General features: G+C 43.5%; 1 protein-coding gene across 2 annotated transcripts in view; it reads right to left on the reverse strand.

Moving 5' to 3' along the window:
* Positions 1-13,684, reverse strand: part of RAB3B (RAB3B, member RAS oncogene family) — a 49,609-nt gene extending 35,925 nt beyond the window's left edge. Inside the window, exons 1-2 of one of the 2 annotated variants that reach the window (XM_041483484.1) lie at positions 13,574-13,684; positions 3,240-3,467 (exon numbers count right to left, since the gene is read on the reverse strand). In XM_041483484.1, the coding sequence (XP_041339418.1) occupies positions 3,240-3,467 (228 nt within the window). In that variant the 5' untranslated portion in view covers positions 13,574-13,684. Of the gene's footprint in view, positions 1-3,239; positions 3,468-8,609; positions 8,652-13,573 lie in introns of those variants that run through there. The other variant, XM_041483482.1, reaches the window with a different exon arrangement.
* Between the last annotated feature and the right edge of the window lie 5,702 nt (positions 13,685-19,386).

Below are 19,386 nucleotides of genomic sequence, written 5' to 3' on the forward strand. Positions count from 1 at the left end.
GGTGCTGCACAAAAATATAATGGAAATATAATCAAATTCCTCACACAAAGTATGTATTGGGTTGTTTGGGGCTGAGCCCTGCCAATGACCTTCTATCAGTTAATTTATGTGACTGTGCATGTACTGAACCCAGACTGGGCCAGCACCAGGGCCAGAGGCTGCCCCTCAGCAGCTCCTCTCGATGCCACGGTGCTCAGGAGTTCTGCTGTCATTTTCACCACCATTATTCGTCACCAGCAATAGACACACAAACGCACAGAAGGCAGAAAAAGAAATCTCACCTTGCTCTTACCTAAAACTGAAATCACTTTTATTCATTCACCCTGCTTCCATCTGGATCTGGACAAAGTGGCCCTCTCCAGCTGCTAGGCAACCTGAACTCTGCATTAACCGTTTGCATTTGCTAAGAATATAATAATGTTACCTTTGAGATTTATTTATAATAAAAAAGCATACCTAGATGAAAATTATTATATTTTCCTGCAGTAAACAGTAATTAGCAACTATGGGAATACAAAATTGGTCAAGAAATGAAGAGAGATATTATAAATTGGGTCCTTACAACCCAATCATAAGGAATATGCTTTTTATAAAAGTATTATTACAGATGGCAGTGGCATTAAAAAAAATCTAATCCAAGAATTACATTTATGTAGATATGTAAATATCTATATAACAGATGAATATACTTATGTAATAAATGTTTTAAAATAGATATTAAATTACTAAGCCTGATTCAACTACAAAACAAAGCCTCATCCAACTACAAAACAAATGTTCTCAATAAAGTGAATTTATTCCATTAGCACAACACCACCATTCCTAAACAAGACTGAAAAGATTTGAAATTAAAACACAATCCACTGATCTTGGAGTTCTTTAAAGAAAGGGAAAAAAAGACAACAAAACATTATTTCATAAACCCCTCTCTGAACGATTTTACTGTTTCCATGTGCAGCAGCAGTGCTGCCATTCTACCTTAAAAACATCATGAATATCTCTGCTATGTCCTGTTCCTCTCAAGCTAAAGAGATATTCCTTTCAAGTCTTTTCAAAGCAGATCAGTTCCCAGACTGCTTAGCCACAAGTACAACTGATTATTAAAATATCAATTTGGGTGATTGAGGCGTTAATGTCAACAAAGCAAGAGGCCCACTAATGACACCAAAATCAAACAGAGGAGCACTCTCTTCTGATCATTCCATGTGACAGCTTGTCAAATCCTGATTCACAAAATACAGACTTCCTCAAACTCAGCACAAACACAAATGCAAGATCTCTGGCTTTAAAATGCTCATCAACTTCTGCTGGAGAAACAAAACCAGGAGTCAGGCCAGAGAGACATTTACTGCCACAGCTGCCAGCCTTTCCGTGCAGCTGCTCGGCCCTTGAAGCAGCGTGAGCTTTGCTGAGCTCTAAGACAATACAAGAATTTGGGTCCTGCACCCAAATTCTGTTCTTCTGTTCAACATAGACAACAGGCAGTGTAAAGAAAGCCCCACTGATCACGCATCTCTCTGGATCACAGTGCAGCAGTAATAACTTCCCTCTCACCTTGAGACTTGCAGAGCACAGAATGAGGTAATTGGGCACAGCCCTTGAGCACCTCCAGTCTCTCACAGCTGCGCTCACTTCAGAGCTCCACAAGCACCCCTGAACTGAAAAAACCCTGGGTCTGTGGAGAAGAGAACATCAGAGGTTCCTAGAAGTGCTTTTCTCTGGGTTTTAGAAATATATTTGAAGTGGTGAAGTCAAACACTTGTACCTTCTCCTTCACTTAATTTCACATTAAATCTGATTCAGATAAGGCTTAATGCCAAGCTTAGGGAGAGCATAATTGAAAAAAAAAGTCAACATAACTGGAAAATTGTCAGTCAGAGCAAAGGGTTCAATGGAGCCACAGAGTCCCACACTCCCAGAAACTCAAGAGCAGCTGTAAATAGTTTTAAAAAGTAACTGTAAGACAGGTTGGTATGAAAACTCTTTCTTCCCACACATAGGAACCCATAGTTTTGGTTTGCTAATGGACCCCACTATTACTTCATGTACCCTGAATTGAATGACAAATATGATCTCAGGGCAGGCAGGAGACAAACAAGTTCAAATACTGTGGTTTTGACAGAGGCACGTAGTGTTTTGTTAAGGTCTTTGAATTATAAGTCATGTCAGAGATCCATGCAAAAAGAGAGAGGAACAGAACACAAGTTACTCTGGAAACTGTCCAACACTTAGGTGTATCTTTTTTAAAAAAATAAATGTTAAATCAACAGTGCTGTTGACCAATATTACAGGTCCTATGGATTGCACCCCCTGAGGAATTCACCAGACATCTCTTTTCATAAGAAGTTTAAGGTTATTAAAGCCCTTTTTGCCCCAAAGCCCTTTAACAGATTTAATTAAGATTATTGCTTAATTCACTTTAATCACAGTATCTTTGAAAAAACTCTAACATCTTATGGTGTTTTCTGTCTTGCTTTTACACAGTTTCTTAGAAAATTTCACATTCCAAAATTCAGAAAGACCAACTAAATGGAAATCATCTTTAGCTGCTTATAGGGCCTGAAGTAAAAACATTTTTATTGCCAAAACCCTAAATTAAATCAATCAATTTCGTATCAGGTGGCCTACCTTAGTTTCAACGTCAGGGTTTTACAGCATGAAAAGGATCTTTTATTAAATTATTTGTTTTACATTGTACCCAGCAACACAGAAATAAAATGAATCGTGTAGTTGTAGTACAAAAAAAAAAAAAAGCACCTCATTTTAGATTCTCACTATTCAAGATCACCACAATAAATAAAAAAACCAGATGTGATTACTGTAGTTTGACATTTAAATGCAATTATTAAAGAACTACAAATCAGGTATATGTAGATCAATTAGAAGATTAGGTTCTTAGATGGGGTAGAAATTGGGTAGAAATGGGCTGCTGAGCAGGTACATGAGTTACAGGAAGATACAAGTATCTTATGTAGAGGCTGTAAAATGATAGTATGAGTTGTGTGTAAAGTTCACTCAAATGTAGAAAAGCTCCTTAGACCACATCAGGACCCCGAGTGAGACAGACACAAAGAGAACTCCCTCACTTTACTGCAGGGACACAAAGGTCCAGCCACACACAACTTATGAACAACCAAAATCTACACCAACCCAAAAATCCACTTCCAAACGAGCCACATTTTACCATCACAGCTTTGCTGGGATTAATATAAAGCATCTTTGAAAATGCTGGCACTTACCCAAATCTGCAGCTTCACCCTCTTGTCATTCCTGTAAACTGTTTTCACCTTGAAGTCGATTCCCACTGTGCTCACAAAGGCTGGAGTGAAGGTGTCGTCGGCATATCTGAAGAGGAAGGATGTTTTACCCACACTGCTGTTGCCAATGATCAGGAGCTTGAACATGTAATCAAAATTTTGGTCTGAAGTATCTTTCTGCCTGAATCTGGCATCTGTTACTGAAGCCATCTAAGAAAATGACAAACATGGAAAAAGAACAGATTTAAGAGCAGTTCAGCATTTGTTTTCCTTAACTCTGTACCATATGTTTAGGTTATCTCTCCACTTTCTAATGTCATAACCACCATATCTGCTGAATAAAGAGGAGCACTTTGAAATCTTCTTTTAAATTCTGGCTTTAATCCTGTTTAGTGTTCACTTGTGCTGGTAAGACTTCCAAACCCAAGAAATACACCTGTTGCACTGCTTTGTATTTAAGAGAATAACAGATGGCTACTGCAGATTGTTCAAATACTCATGGGGAAACAGCATTCTTTACTCCAGTGGCAGGGTGCCACTTCTGTTGCTCCAATAAACTGCAACCAAGAACTAAAATCTTTGACAGTGCATCCAACCATGCAATTCATCAAGCAGCCTGCAAGGTAAATAAACCTAAATAATTGTTTTTACTACTTCTATGGAAAATCCGCATTTCTAGTGCATGCACCACCACCATTTTATCCTTACAAAAGTTCCCTCCTCAACATTTACAGAAGAAAAAAAAAAGGAAATAGAAAAAGATGAAAAAACAGGAATTTCAGCTGCAAACTTTGAATGCATCCAACCTCTATCTACTCCTAAGACTGCAATTGGAATAAAGACTGTATAAAATGTGAGGGCTCCAATAGGGGTATAGACAGCATTTAGAATGGATAAATTATCCCTTTTAGATTCAGAAACAAAAAATCCAACAGCAGAATACGAATCATTAAGGGCCATGAGCAGCCCTGGCTGCTCTAATGTGTGCAGCTCAGACAGCTGGTGGGAAGAGGTAAGACTCTGACTTTTCACCTCTGGTTGTAAGAACACAACCACACAAACCAAATTATTACAGAGGAGGAAAAAGAAACTTTACCTTTTAACAGATATACCACACTTTTAATCTCTCATGCTGTTTGAAACTACCACACATCAAATAAGCAAAGGTCTTGGCTCCTTATAACAAGACACAGGGTTGGCAAATTGGAGAAACGACAGCACAGGTTTAATTAGCAGTTACTTATGCAAACCAGGGCCTGGGCTACTTGTGTGCAGTCAGAAGGCACTGAGCAGTGACAGAAGTCTCTATTTCACCCAGCACCCACAGAAGTTAATTTTCTCCTCAACTCAAATTCACAGGCACCTTTGGGAACTAAACTCACTCCAATATCTACTCTCAGCATGTGCTCAAATGCCTTCCTTCTTAGGCAAGTCTCACCTGCACACAGGACTTCACCCATTCAATAAAAAAAACAGCAACAACAACATGCCACAAACCCAAACAAAACCAAAACAAACAGTTCAAAATTCACAACTCTAAACCAAAATGCTATCCCAAGGCAGTTTAAACAGGGATGATAATTTCACTTAAATTTCCAGCAGTGGGGAAATGAGCCAAAAGCTGGTTTAAACTTCAGTACAATATGCACAACGGTTTATCTCAGATTAAACATATGCAACTTTCTCACACAGAAAAGGGCTGGTGCAGCAGACATTTCGTTCAGACTGCATTCACAAGGGCAGTTTCTGAAGAAATTTATCAGTAGCTCAATAGTGAACAGCTGCACGGAATGCATTAAAATCTTCCCAAAAGTATTTCTCAGTAGGATACAGCATAATTCCGATACACTCTCTTCTGAACTTCAGCTGCTCTTCAGTCAGTCTACAGTCCTTTGCAAGCACTCCAGAAAACACATGCACAAATTTTCTTCTCATCAGTGTATCAGAAAACAGCTCTTCTACCCATGTGTTGTGGTTCATAGCAGGAATTTCTAAAAGGAAGAATTCAACATCTGACTAACTTCCATTCAGACACTCAGGCCAATGCACTTACTGCCTTCTTATCCTTAGAAATCTCCTGCAAAAATTATGAATCAGGTGATTAGTTGTTTTGTACCATCACCACACGACAGAAAATTTTCTATTTAAGTAATTTATCTTCCCCATACACATTATAATCTCTACAAATACCTTTGACAGTACTTGTGCACTTGCTAAAGAAAACAAAAATAAAATCTCTACTTCTCCATTCCACTCACACAGGCTCAAAATAGTGAGAAACCCTCATCACCTGAAGCCTGGTCTTTCACAGATGCAGAGGCAGACCTTTAACAAAGGTATTGTACTCATCATACAGGAATCAGTATCTTCTTTCTACCCCTGCCTGCCCAGAACCCATCCACACACTCCAAGCTGATCCTGTAACTGAAGCACTGCTGCCTCTATTAACCCTCCTAGATTGCTCTAATCAGAATTGTACCTAGCTACAAATGTGACTTTCAGATCTCAGCTGAAAAAGCAATTACAGAATGTGGCCAGCTTGAGCAGCTTTGTTAGAAGCACAACACAGAGAATAAGATCAAATGATACTTGTCCAGAACGTGGGGCTGTTGTCATAGAAGCACAACCCTCGCTGGCCTCTGTGCTGGCTGAAGATGCTGCAGGTCAGTGTCTTGAATCACCAGAGGCAGACAGAGCACAAAAATTTTAAAGAAAACACCATCCCCTTGCTTCAGTTTCACTTTTCCCTTTCCCCTCTAGTGAACAGAGTGAAACTGAAAGAACTTTCATACTAATTTCTGATTATCCCTCTGATGGCAGGTCATTACTGAAGCTGTGCTCACTTCCAGCACTTGGGCTGGAAGTGTTTGCAGGGCTGCCCCTGAATTTGTGCTTGAATCCCAAAGGCAGGGAACAGCAGACCTTTCTCCTCCCCTCCCTTTCTCTTCCCCACCTGTTGTCTCACTCTTGCTCCAAGCACTCCCTAGTCGTATCAGCCCTGAGGACCCCGCAGAGAGGTGGTTCAGACGACAGAGATCCCAGTTAAAAATAGATCCTCCTACAGCTTCTCCTGTTTTACAGGGCTGTTTGTAAAGTTGGTTCAGTTCCTGATCCCTCATGGCTGAGGGAGCCAAGCAGAGGGGACAGAGCAGGGGGAAGTGGTGGCAGTTGCTATGCTACTGAGAGAAAGGTCCCCAAAATCACCTCTCCTGCAGGCCCTCTGCACCTGGAGGAGATTCTGCAGCAGGGAAGTGGAGACAACACGCTGAGGTCAGGCAGCTCCTGTCCAAATCACCTGAAGGCTCACACAGCCATTGCTCCCAGGGGATTGTCCCCCCTCCTTGTCCAAAGCCATTTAGCTGGCAGTGTAACCCCTGCTCCCTGGGCACACAGCCACAGATGCTCTTTTAGGATGACTCCAAAGAGAGCACCATCTCTGCTGTTTCACACAAACACACAGCCCAAGGAGAGTGCTGTTACAGGAGACCAGGTCAAATACAGCTGGCAAAGGAGAGGCTCGTGACTGTTTCCATTTTGACTGTCTCGGACTAATTCTCAATAAAATACTTACACAGGAAAGATTTTGCTACAGGACATAAAATCCATTACACAGGAGAGGGAAAAGCTGCCAATCAGATTGTCCTTAAGACCAGAATAAGACCTTGCATCATTTAGTTTTTTGCCTGGGTAGCCCCCATTTTTGTAGCTAAGAGCATACCTATATTGACAATCTTTTTCCCCCATATGCATTACCAATGGGAGCAAGGTCTCAAGCACAGCCACTTCCAACTAGTTTTGTGGGAATAGGCAGTTTTGTAGCTCTGAGATACCTTATTATTTCCCTATTGAGGAAAAAGCCTGCAGTGTGAGCTCATCTTTTATTAGACAAAGAAACCACATAAGAGCAGGATGCTGCAAATGCTCTAAAGCAATAAAATCTTAATCAGAGCTTATTAGCCACCAAAGAATATATTCCTAGGTCAAAGTGGCTCTCCTGCCTTTAGTTTCTATTTTGGTCTAATGAATTTTAAAAGAAAAAAGCCTATTGCCCTAAGACACCTCCATGGGAAACCAGCCTTTGTTGTTTTCAGTGCCCACTGAAATGTGTCACATGGATGGATCCACACAGCTGTGCTCAATTTGTGACCAGCATCATGGTGAAGACTCAAACTGGTTTCTAGTGCAACACAAAACATCAAAGTGTTCCTGTTCTTAGGAATCACTGGAAGTGGTCACTGTAAGCCCTGCTCTGCAACATTTTTTGCCTACAGCCAACTTTAGGACAAGTTTAAAGTGTTGGCTAGAAATTAATTCATATACCTCACCATTTATTTACTGCCAGAAAAAAAGGCTAAGGTTGACTTTTAGTGTTGCCAGCACTTACAGTTTTGGCTACAAACTAATGGAGGGCTGATCTTCTTTATCCTCTCACAGACAAGAAACAAGAAATCCAGTCATTACCTTGGAAGGTTCCATGTCTCTTTATTAGCAACCACGTGGGTGTGCCCAGACATGCTCTTTCCACATCCCATTCTCTCTTACAACAGTGTGAGAAGGAAGTCTGAATTTGGGAAAGAGTCTCCTGTTCCGCTATCAGTCACCCCAGTTAACCAGGAAACCTGGTCACACTGATGCAACTTACACTTCAAACCATACCCTAAGACACATTTGGAAATTCAGCTTGTAATGAACCTGTGTATTCTCTATATTACAACTTCTGAGTAGTTCTAACAATAAAAACATTTTTTCATATGCTTCATTTTTAAAGCCAAAAGCGTAATTTCCTATATTTGTCTTATGTTATTTAGGACCAGTAACAATTTAAATGTGATGGTTTAACTGTTTCATCATCATCCACTAACACACATTTCTTTAATTAGGCAGATGAGAGGACGGGGTGAAATCACTCCTCTGTATTTCTACAGTAACTCACGAGAGGTGTTACTAATGTGCAACATAACTTCTTCTCAAAAGCATTAATACCTTGTGTATTTTTTCCCCAAGAAGTCTTAGAAAGTGCATCTACGTTTAAAATACTCTAGTTCACAAATTACACATCTATCTCTATTTTCTATTATAAAAGCTCCTTTATGTGCTCTGTCATTGGAAAATAAATACTGTTTTCTTTTCAGAAATTAATTTCCATTCTGAACCAGATTTCTACCAAGCAATGGAATATTTTAGGGCCAATGTGTGCTGTCCTAAGGATAAAGCTCATAAAGGAAACAAGGCCACAACCGTAGAGACTCTTATACAAATGCTGTTCTACAAGAGAGATTTATCAGAAGCAGAAAACAGAGTATGAGCAATTAACACAACTGCTAATAAACATTGCAAGCAAGCGATAGTTACCAATTTAGATCTATAATCCATGAGAGAGATGAAGGCTTTGCTGTGAGTATATGAATCAAGAGAGTGGTCACACTGTTGAACCTGCGATGTAGAAGCAAAAGGGTAACAATGATTATGATGAAGATGAATAATAAGAATATTAGGTAAGGGAATAATGGGTAGGCAGGTTAGGCTGGGAACAAGTGCTGTGTAAGGTCTGAGCTTCCTCCACTGAAGGTAAAGAGGAAAGTCCTGTAGTGTACAAAGAGAACAGAAACAGTGTTTGAGTTAGTGACAGATATTAGGATAACAGCAAACATTCGAAGCCATCAGTTTAAAGTTTATTAAAGGGAGATTATCTCTACTAATCTAAAATTAAAGTTCCAGATAAATCTCACAAGTGGATGGAAAACCTTGGATAGGAATCATTACACATTTCCTGAAGAAAGGCAGCAAAGCAAACGGAACCAAGAAGCAGCTGAAATCCCTCTGTACACAAGGTGTTTTGCACAAAGCCTGGATCAAAGTCTACCACGCTGCAAAGACAACTGCAATAGGACATCTGCAACTTATAGCACATCTACACAAAAATATCTGCCTTAAAGTAATAATTATTCCAGATTTAGAGCAGAAAAACGTAACAGAACATAGTTGTCTTTTTCATGGCTAATACAATGTAAAGGCCAAGTTTGTGTCTGGTGCATTTTCCTTCCAGTAAGCCAGGGTACAGCACCATTTGTCATCCTGACTTACATTATCTTCCCTTGTGGAGACTGCCAAAACACCTGGGCACACTCAGACCTGATGTAAATAACAGGCTGCAGCCACCTACTCCAGGCCGGAATTTGGATCAAAGACAAATCCTTTCTCAGGATCCACACAATTGACAATCACCTCGCTTGGCAACACCACAGCAGCTTGGTCTTGCCCAAAGTATTGCACATTTTTCGGTTACATTTCCTCCTGCTCCTGCAGCCCTGCCCTCTGCAACAGCTGCTCCCTGTGACAGCCTCTGGCTCACTCTTCAGTACTGTCCAGAACCTGACTTTGGGGTGTCACCTAAATGCCACTCAACTGACAGATCTAGAACAAAAACAACTCTCTACACAGAAAGTCTATGATTATTACATTAAAAATGTGAGCTCTTCATCTTTAATAGAATTCATTTATTAATGAGTCCAGAAGTCTTTACGAGAAGATGCTTGTAGTGGATTTTTTTGGGAACATACATGCTAAAAAAAGTCCAATATATGACATATATGTCAATATATGACAACTAAAGGATGAAAACCTGTAAGCAATGTCAGTGGTTATTTATTTTCATTACCCATTCAGATTTGGGAACACAGGCTTTAAAAACAGCTTTTAAAGGATTTTTAAGAACTTGCTGGGTGTGGAACATGAGTCAAGAACCAGCAGGTACCACGTTTTTGCCATCTAACTTTACAACAACATTTGGTTGGACTGTTAGAAAGATTTCCTGCAGTCAAACATCAAGCCATGCCTCTCCCATTTCCTGCACAACATTCAACATCCTCGAAGTCCATTTCAGAGCCACAATAAAATCCTCAGGAAGGAGGAATTAGTCCCTCTAATATAACAACAACAACAAAAAATTAAAGAAATAGAAGTTTCCACTTTTCTACTCTCTTCTATGAGCATTAAGTGTTTGCCACTCTCTTACTACCACAAGGTTCCATGTCTGTTGGCAAGCACACTACTCCAGAAAATACAGAGAAAAATATGTAACAGTAAAAAAACCTCCCCTGGTAAAGGGGACCCACTAACTGAACCCAGCTCAGCTCTCTCCCAGAGGATGCAAGAAAGAGGGGATTTTTACCTTCCCTATGCCCTAAAGAGGGGATGCAGAGATTTCCACAATTCCTTGAATATTCTGTTGAATTTAGGAATCCTGGAGCCAGCCAATTTTTAGTGCTACAGAACTGCAAGCTGAGGCTGACCCGAATCCAGCCCTGCCCCAGTGAACAGTGCACACTGACGAGGCTGATGGCTGTTACCAAACTCACCACCCTCAAAGCCCTTCCTTCCTGTCACAACACTGCAGCAATGGCCAAGACAACAGAAATCCGGAATTCAGTCCCCTCCTCATCGGATCTCCAGCCTTGCAGCTCTGCCTCTCTTTCTCAGGAAGGAACTGGCAATAGTGAAGCACTTCCTTGCACCTCACTGCTGAATACACCGAAGGAGCAGTGACATGAAAGCACCCAGAGCAACACACAAGATGGATCTGTACCAGCTCTGCTACAACACACGTGTGAGTCCCTGCTGATCCATCCCCAGCTGGAAGGCAGGGCATGGCTACATTCTGCCCTGGGATACAGCTCTCCATGGGGAAAGCCATGACCATGCCCTCCCACAGTGATGGAAGATAAGGGAAGTTCAGGCATATGATGGCACCCACCCTATCTGGAGCTAGAGTGAGGTCATATGCAGATTCAGGTAGACACCCCTCCACCAAAGAGCAGGAGACAGTTACAGATTTTTCTGCACCACTGGGTCTAAAATCATTCACTTACAGGTAAAAACAAGCTGCTGTCTTCACCAAATCAAGTGACCAGAAACTGGAATTGTCTTGTAGAAACCACCTGCAAACCAGAATCACACAGAGACAGGGCCAGCTCAGGATGCCTCTGCAGTGCAGAAGTCTAATTTGCTGCCTTTTATCCTCCTCTTCCAAGCAGAAAATCTGTGATGAATAAGTTAATTCATTTCTCTATGCCATGATGTTCTCCCATGCTGCAAAGCAAGCCACCTGCTAACTGGGATTACAACAAGCACCCTCATACTTCCATTTTTAATGAGCTAATACTTCCAAACATAAATCTTATTTCAAATATCAAACACTACTGCACTAAGCTAAACACACATTTCCAGGAGGTCAATAAATATGCAGAACCTGATGCACAAGATACATTTTTACAGCAAAAAGCATACCTGAAATGACCAGTTCAGGACATTTCTCAGCCTTAGCTCTGAGAACTGCCTCAAAAACCCTACTTCTTCAGCCCAACCAGTAACAAAAAATAGACATGTACCTACTGAGGAGGGCAAAGTGGACATGAAGCCCTTCCCTGGCACCACAACCAGCTGGCATGATGCAAGACCCTGAACTGTGATGCTGTGACCTGCACGTTTTAATCTGGAGCTGCATGAAAACATATGAAAATGAAGGCAGGAAAAACCATCTCTGAACTACGTAGCTAACATAACTACTGCACAACAACCATCATGTTAACAAATACTAAATGCATTGCTTTGCTACACACAAGAATACTGCTATTAAAACCTAAAGCTGCTAAGTCTTCTCACTTTGTCACCTGAAAATATATTGGGTCTGCAAAGAGGGCACCACAGTTTTGTCAAAATTACAAAGGAATCTTGATTTTAATTTGGTTTATTTGCCTCTCTTCTGACTTATACTATAAATTGTTCTGATAAAACTGTCCTGAAGGCAGTGAAGTCCCAGTAAATGCATATGCAACCACCTCCAGGATAGCAAGCACAAATAACAGGAAATAAAAGCCTTTTAGTTACACACTTCCATACAGCAGTGTATTGATTCAATTTTGTACCCTCTATAACCAAATACCAGTGCTCCCATGATCTGAGTACAGTTACAAACACACAGATCAAAATTATAGTTCCAGTGACATTTTTACCTTTGGAGGGGAAAAAGAAAAAACGTTCACAAGAGAATGTTATTTGAACCCAGAGCTAATCCAGGCAACTCTGAAGCCCTGCAAACTACTATTTGCACAACTAAGAGTGCAGCACTGGGTGAGGAATAAGAAACAAAGCAGGAGAAGTCAAAACCAGATTTGCCACCAAAGAATTTCACAGAAACATGTTCTGAGAGCCTGATCTTCTATTATCTCAGGACATGGGAAAATACACATTAAAATTATTCTCTCCAGTTTGGTTGGTTTTTTGGGGTTTTTTTTTTTGACAAGTTACACTTAATTTAGGTCAGATCAACCTGATGCACTGCACAAGCCCAGAACACGTCGTTGCTTGTAGGAAGGAAAGGACAGCGTAGACAGAGAACCTTGGGAGGCAAAGAAAGGTGGAGCCACAGGTGCCGGGGCTGGCGATGCCGCTGCGGTCCCAACGCGCACACCCCGGCACGGCCGGGCCGCTGCCGAGCGCCGGGAAAACACGGGGAAGAAAACCAACGCGTCGTCCCAGAACGCATGGCAAAAACAAAACAAAAGAAATAAAATAAAATAAACCCACATGCGTTTTGCATGGACAAACTGGAAAGTTTGTACTTTTTATGAACTAAATCAGAAGATGGATCCGTTCGGTTCGGTGCGGTGGGCTCGCTGCCCGGGGCTATACGGGCGGTGTGGGTACGGGCAAGTCCGCTCCTCCGGCTCGGGCGGGCTGTGCAGGCAGCAGCGGGACCCTGCCCTGCCCCGCCCGAGCAGCCACGACGACAGCGGCTGCTGTCGCGGCTCGCGGCCGTGCTCCACCGCCGAGCAGTTGGGTTGTTGTCACCTGTTCCCTCTCCCCGAGCCGGGCACGGCCCGGGGTGACGGGAACGGGCGGGTTACGCACCAGCTGGAGAACAGCCGGGAAGGCCCCGCTCTCCGGCCTCCCCCCTCCCGCGAGGCTGAGGGTATTTTAGAGATAAGGCAATATTATATCGCCTCTCACTGCTGGGAAATGTTTATTTTAGAGATGGAACTGCTGTTGCCCTCTCCGCCCCCGCCGCTCCCGAGGGCTGCCCGTTACACCACACCACACCTCGGGGCACGGAGCTCACCCGCGGGGCACCTCCTGCTTCCCGTCCCGCGGAACCCGGAGACAGCCCCGACCCTCGGGGCGAGGAGGGCAGGAGGAGTTTGTGGGTCCCGGTGGGGACGTGAGGCGCGGAACACCGCCAGCCCCATCCCCGCCACCTTCGAGGGGAAGCAGCCCCGACGGCGCGGGAGGAGCCCCCTCAGAGGGGCTGCGGCTCTTACCTGCGGCGGAGAAGCGGCGGCGCCGAGCCGGGACGAGCCGAAGCAAACCGAAGCGAGCCGAACTGAACTGAAGCGAGCCGAGCGGTCCCACGGCCGCTGCTCGCGTGGCGGGAGCCGCCCCCCCGCCGGTACCTGGGGCGGCCCCGGGGGCGGAGCGCGGCGGGGCGGGGCGGCGGCCCGCGGGGAGCGCGGGAATGGGAATCGCCTCAGGCGCTCCCGCAGCCGCCGCGGGCTGGGGAAACGTCCCGGGTACGACCCAAACTTGCCATTCTTACCGCGCTTTCCGCACGGGATGGGATTCTCATCAGTAGCACTGTTGACTCTGAAGCCTGTTGGTGGCCGATGTGGCATCAAGCACTACATTTCTACTGGTGAGAAGACAAAAATCGAGGCAGTGGCTGCGATTTAAATCGTTCACATGAAGGAGGTCTGATGAAGAGGTTGTGGTGGACCCTCTTAGCTTTAAAACTCTTTAGACCCCAGAGAGACTTGGCTGTGGTTCTGTTCCTCTCCAAGAAACCAAAATAGCCTTTAGACATGATACCCTAGACAGAATGAACAAAATACTGGGTTTTTTTTAAAAACATATTAAACATTATGTGTGACATAACTAAGAGGGTGCTTCCCTAACAACCAGCAAAGATGGAAGGATTTAACCAAGTGCCTCAGCACGAACACAAGGTCTTGCTGGGCCCCAGGAGAGAGGCTCCTTGTGAGGGGAGGCCAGAGCAGGAGGTGCTTAAAGGTACTGGATTTGCAGTGTTTCTGTCTTCAGGCAGTACCTCTGAACTCAAACCCCTAAAACTTGGGGGTGCAGATGTCTTTTTACTCTGCTATGTCCTCCAGAACACTGCTGCTTTCTTCTCAGTCTCATTGTGCCTTTTGTTTGATGTGCAGCACTTTGACTCGGCTTGGACACTGCCCACACAGCACAGGAATAATTTTGTCCACTTGTAAAAGCTTTTTGCACATCTGGTGATCTTCAGCATCTGATCCTCAGTTCTAATCTTCTTGTAGGTCAACCAGCCCTTGCAGCAGCTTGAGCTTTATAACAGTTCGCTCACTTTAGAGGAGTCTGACAATTGATTTATTGCTACATTTTGTCCAGGGCAGTTGACTAGTTACCAGCGTCATGGGAATGCAGAAAGCCAGGGAGTTCAGTAGTACTGTATGACTAGCATATAGCTGAGGAGAACATTTTAGGAACAATCACAGGAGAGATGCTGAGCAGCCTTAAGGACACCTCTTCTCTCTGCAGATCAGAGATGCCATACAGCTTCTCCATTTTACTCGAGTCAGAGCTATCTGCCAGGTGGCCCAGGGGACAATTCTACCCAACATCAGAGTAGTTTTCTACCCTCATCTAGAATGAAAATGTGTATTTGCCATCAAAACCCCAACTAAAATTACTGTTATATAAACCAGGCCCTGATTTAAGCCCTAAGCAAAATAACAGCTTTGTGTAGGCAACTAGAAATAATCAACAGTGTAACAAAATCCCAAACTCATTACAACAAGTATTTCAAAGACAGCCTAGCAGGCTTGACACCTAAAAAAGTCTTTCCAGCTCCTTGCAATCCTCTTGTTGCTCTGGGATAGCTGATCTCTCCCAAAACCTGACTTTTCGTCAACCCAGCATGGGTAGAGCTCTTCTCTCAGTCTGCTGACTGATGCTTAGTCTAGAAAATCATTGTGATCCCACAGTGTGAGCCCTATAAGGCACCAACACAGAGTGCAAATGGTCATGGGCACATACCTGCACCTTTCATGCAAAGGGCACATCCTGGCTGAGGCTCATGGGCATCTGGCAGTGATCACCTGATTCAACAGCCCATAACCACAGCCACAAGTGCGGAGCCATTGCTCAATCCTAATTTCCAAAGGCTTTTCCAGATTTCATGCCACCCCTGAAATGCCAGTGTTTCAAACCCTTTCTTAGTCAGGGATAACCAAAAGAAGGCATGCACCCAGGTAATTAGGAGACAGGAGAATATGTAGTGATTTTTGCTGTCTATCACCTTGTTTAGACATGTTCCTATAATTTATGGAGTGAATAATTTTTGCTCTCCTAGTGCACTTCCCTGCCAGGTTTTAATGTTGTATGGTCATGAATTGCTGACACCACTTCCAGTGGGGGAGGTCTTTGTTATTTTAGATTTATAGATGGGGAAATAAGGAAACAGGAAAGAACTCCCACAAGCACTCGGAGGTGGAAGAGCAGATGCTGTGCTTTATCTTGTTTTCTGACATGTGGATCTATCTCACTCTCTCCCAGCAGTCAGGAGAGCACATTTATCAAGCACAACATACATTCTCTACTGCTCTCTCAACATTTTAAATTCAAAACACTCATCCTCTCACAGTGCAATTGATCTGAAGAAACAAATTTAATCTTTTCTAAAAATGGAATTTAAAAAAATTAATTTATCAATTTACATATTGATTTATTTATTCTCAAAGCAACAGCAGCACCAAAACCGTTAAATCTGCTGTTGTCCATGGGAGCCAGGTGAAAACAGGACACTCACAAACAAAATCCTCCTTGTTTGAATAGGCAGCACTCACCCAGGTTCTTCTCCACTTCAGTGTGGAATAAAGAGCATGTAAGGCCCATGCTGTGTCCCCAGGATGTGTGCGAATTTCATTCCCTTTAACAGGGCTAATGCATCCAAATCCTCACAAATGGCTCTTTGAACACTGTTCATAACATCAGAAATAGCACAATGAAGTGACATCCAAATTTGAGTGTGCTGCCAGTGCAGCTTATTTTATGCACAGCATGTTGTGTTGTGACCTGAAGCACTCTCAAAAAGCAGGGAGCACATCTGCACTTCTTATCAATTAATATTTCTGCAGCACATCTACCTATTTCATGCTGTGCATGTGCAAAATGGTCCAAAAATGAGCGTACACTAGCAAATAAACACTAGTCAGCAGCCAGTTACCTACAGCCTTAGCCAAACTCAGTCCACACACTCCTGCCCCTTCAGCTCTGCTCCAGCTCCTCCCTCACCCTGACTTGGAGTGTTAACAATGGGCTCATGACCTTTTGAGAGGGTGGAAACTTTTGGAAGCTGGCTCTCCTTCACTCTCCACATCACAGCAGAGACATGGGGATGAAGGAGGAGATTCCTGTGTTGGCTGGAGGAAAACAGAACGGGGGAGCAGCACCCACCCACTTGAGAACCCATGCCCAGGTTGTACCCTGCCTGCTCCCACATCCTGCCTGCTCCCTGCACTCTTCCTGATGCTGTGCCCCATGCTGGGGTGAGAGCCAGCACGGGGTGGTGTGTGACAGCCTCTCTCACTGTTCTGAGTCAGAAACTGGAATGCTGTAAGCACAGGTCAGCCAGTCTCTGTTTCCAGCATAGTTGTGAGCAGAGAAGTTTGGGGTATCTATTTTTTTTTCCCCCCCGTAATCAAAGGAACTTACTGCAGATTTCACCATCACAAAATGGTGCCATGACATTTTTCACAGCTTGGAGAGGATCACTCAAGCTTTGGTCCCCGTTGCCACTGCCTGTGGCAGGTCACAGGGGCTGGCTGGCACTTGTCAGTGAAGATTCCTCCTCCTTGGATGGTGCTGACGTGGTGGCACCGGGCTGGCACTGCAGTGGCAGGAGTGGTGCTCTGGACAATGGCAGGCCTGGGAACTGTGCACAGCCACACCTTACTCTAGACAAACTTTGAGGGGAAAAGCAAACTGAGATTATTTGGCTAACTGCTTAACAAATCAGCACCTGTTTCTTCAAGGAGGAAAGGGGGAATGGGTTAATATGCCAAACAGTTTTGAGACAAAGTGACTTTTAACATTTAGACAGACCTTCATTATTGTTTCCTGGTTTCCTCCAGGCAGCAACCTTCCCTCTCCAGTCAGTGCCAAAGATAACTTACACAGCTGTCTGGAAAGGGTATGCAACCCTTTAGAGAAACTTCATCTTTGGCTTTGCTGTCTGTGAAATGAGCATGGATTTGCAGTGACTTCCCCTTTTCATCCCACTCTCTGGAGAGAGTTCAGAGTAATTCCATCTTTATTGCTTTCTGAATCTCTATCCTCAGGCCTCAAGTTTAGAGCCACCTATAGCGACAGTTGTCAAGGAATAGCCCTGGAGTTGTTCTCCAGGCTGGGCAAACCCAAGCAGGCACAATACCAGGTCAGCTGCAAATAAATATCACAGCATAACATAAATGCAAATACCTCTCCTCTTGACAAAAGTTAAGAGAAGCTTCATCACATCCAATGGTATATGATCTTATATTCATAGAGGTTTAATGATATTTCACTTCAGAGGTATTTATTACATGAGCTCTAAATGAGCTCTGAGTGAATGAAGCTCATTAGCAGTTTGATACAAGCTAGACACAGTGGCAGGCAGACAGCCATGGGGACAAAAGTGTGTTTGAAGTAGATGACTCCTAAACTCAGCATGCCAGGATGACAGATGGGACACTCTGGCCGTGCAGGCATTATTGGTTGTTGCAGTTTTGTTCCCTGCTGCTTAACATGGCAAAGGAAAGGTTTCCCAAGTCTCCAGCTGAAACTTCCTTAAAGCCTGTCCAGCCTCAGGTGCACAAAGCAACCTCTGCTCCCAGGCAGCCAGATGGGAGCTGCAATCCAGGCACTCCCTAATTAAATTTGGGGTTTTTTTTCTTCTTTAGGTTGTTTCTGGAAGAAAGAGAACTGACAGCATGTTTATTTACAAGAGATTAATTCAGCCTGGCAGTTTGCTGGGTCTGTACTAGGAATTTTGAATTGTCTTTGAGTTTTTTATCACCGTAGAAGGAGGAAAAGCTGAGAATCCGAGGGGATTTCTAAATGCATCTGAAGAAATGATCATGTAAGTTACTGCAAGTCATACACACATGGGCAGCACAAGAAACAAAGCTGATGGGGGCAAACTAAAGCTGAGGTCTTGATTACTGAGCTGTGCTGCAGTGTATCAGTAACTTCAAACACAGCTACAGGAAACCCTGACCTGCAAGCAGTTTCTCTAAGCCCTGGGGACGTGCTTGTGTGCATAAAGTCACACAACATACAAAAAGCAACTGCTGGGTGGATCCTGCTGCACAGAAGAAAATGCCAACCATCTGTACCACCTTATCAAGATCATGAAGAAGAAGAAGGATGTAAAGAATCTGCAGTAGGAGATAGCAATAAAATATCCAGGTATAAAACTAACAGGTAGAAAAGAAAAAAATACTTAAGTGGCTTAACATCAAAAGTAGGTTCTCCCTGCAATCCAGAGATGTGAAAACAGCTTTTACACAAGTTAACCAGCTGTCCCTAGACATCAAACTGTGAAAGCACATAAATCATATTCTGCTGAGACCCCAGCTAGACACCAAGCAGGCCAGCAAGTGCCAAGCTCCATCCTGCTACAGAGGAAAAAAGTGTGCTCCAGAAAAGAGCAAATGGAAGAGAGGGCGGGGAAGCTCTACCAGCTCACCATGTCTGAAAATACAGAGGGTAGAAAGGATTAGAGAGAAAGGAGACATCTGAAGAACAAAGGAAAAAGGGTCATGAAAAAAGTTCTTCCTTCCAAAGTACCAAATCTGGAAGGCATGAAGTGCTAAGGAGAGGTGTCAGAGAAGATGTGAAGGAGGATAACTGAATCAGGGTGGTCTTAAATGTAAAGAACTAAGTACATTGCCCATAGCTGTCACTGAAGAGAGATGTCTGTGGATGAAGAACTTTCTAAAAATTACTTTGAGGCCACATTGCTTCAGGCATCAGAGCATTTTGCAAAGGGACACTTCATGTACATCCCACAGGCTGCAGCTTCACTGCAGAGATAAGAGCAGGGCAGAGCTGC

Source organism: Pyrgilauda ruficollis, unplaced genomic scaffold (assembly GCF_017590135.1).
Source record: "Pyrgilauda ruficollis isolate IOZ18807 unplaced genomic scaffold, ASM1759013v1 scaffold6, whole genome shotgun sequence".
In the NCBI taxonomy this organism is placed as follows: domain Eukaryota; kingdom Metazoa; phylum Chordata; class Aves; order Passeriformes; family Passeridae; genus Pyrgilauda; species Pyrgilauda ruficollis.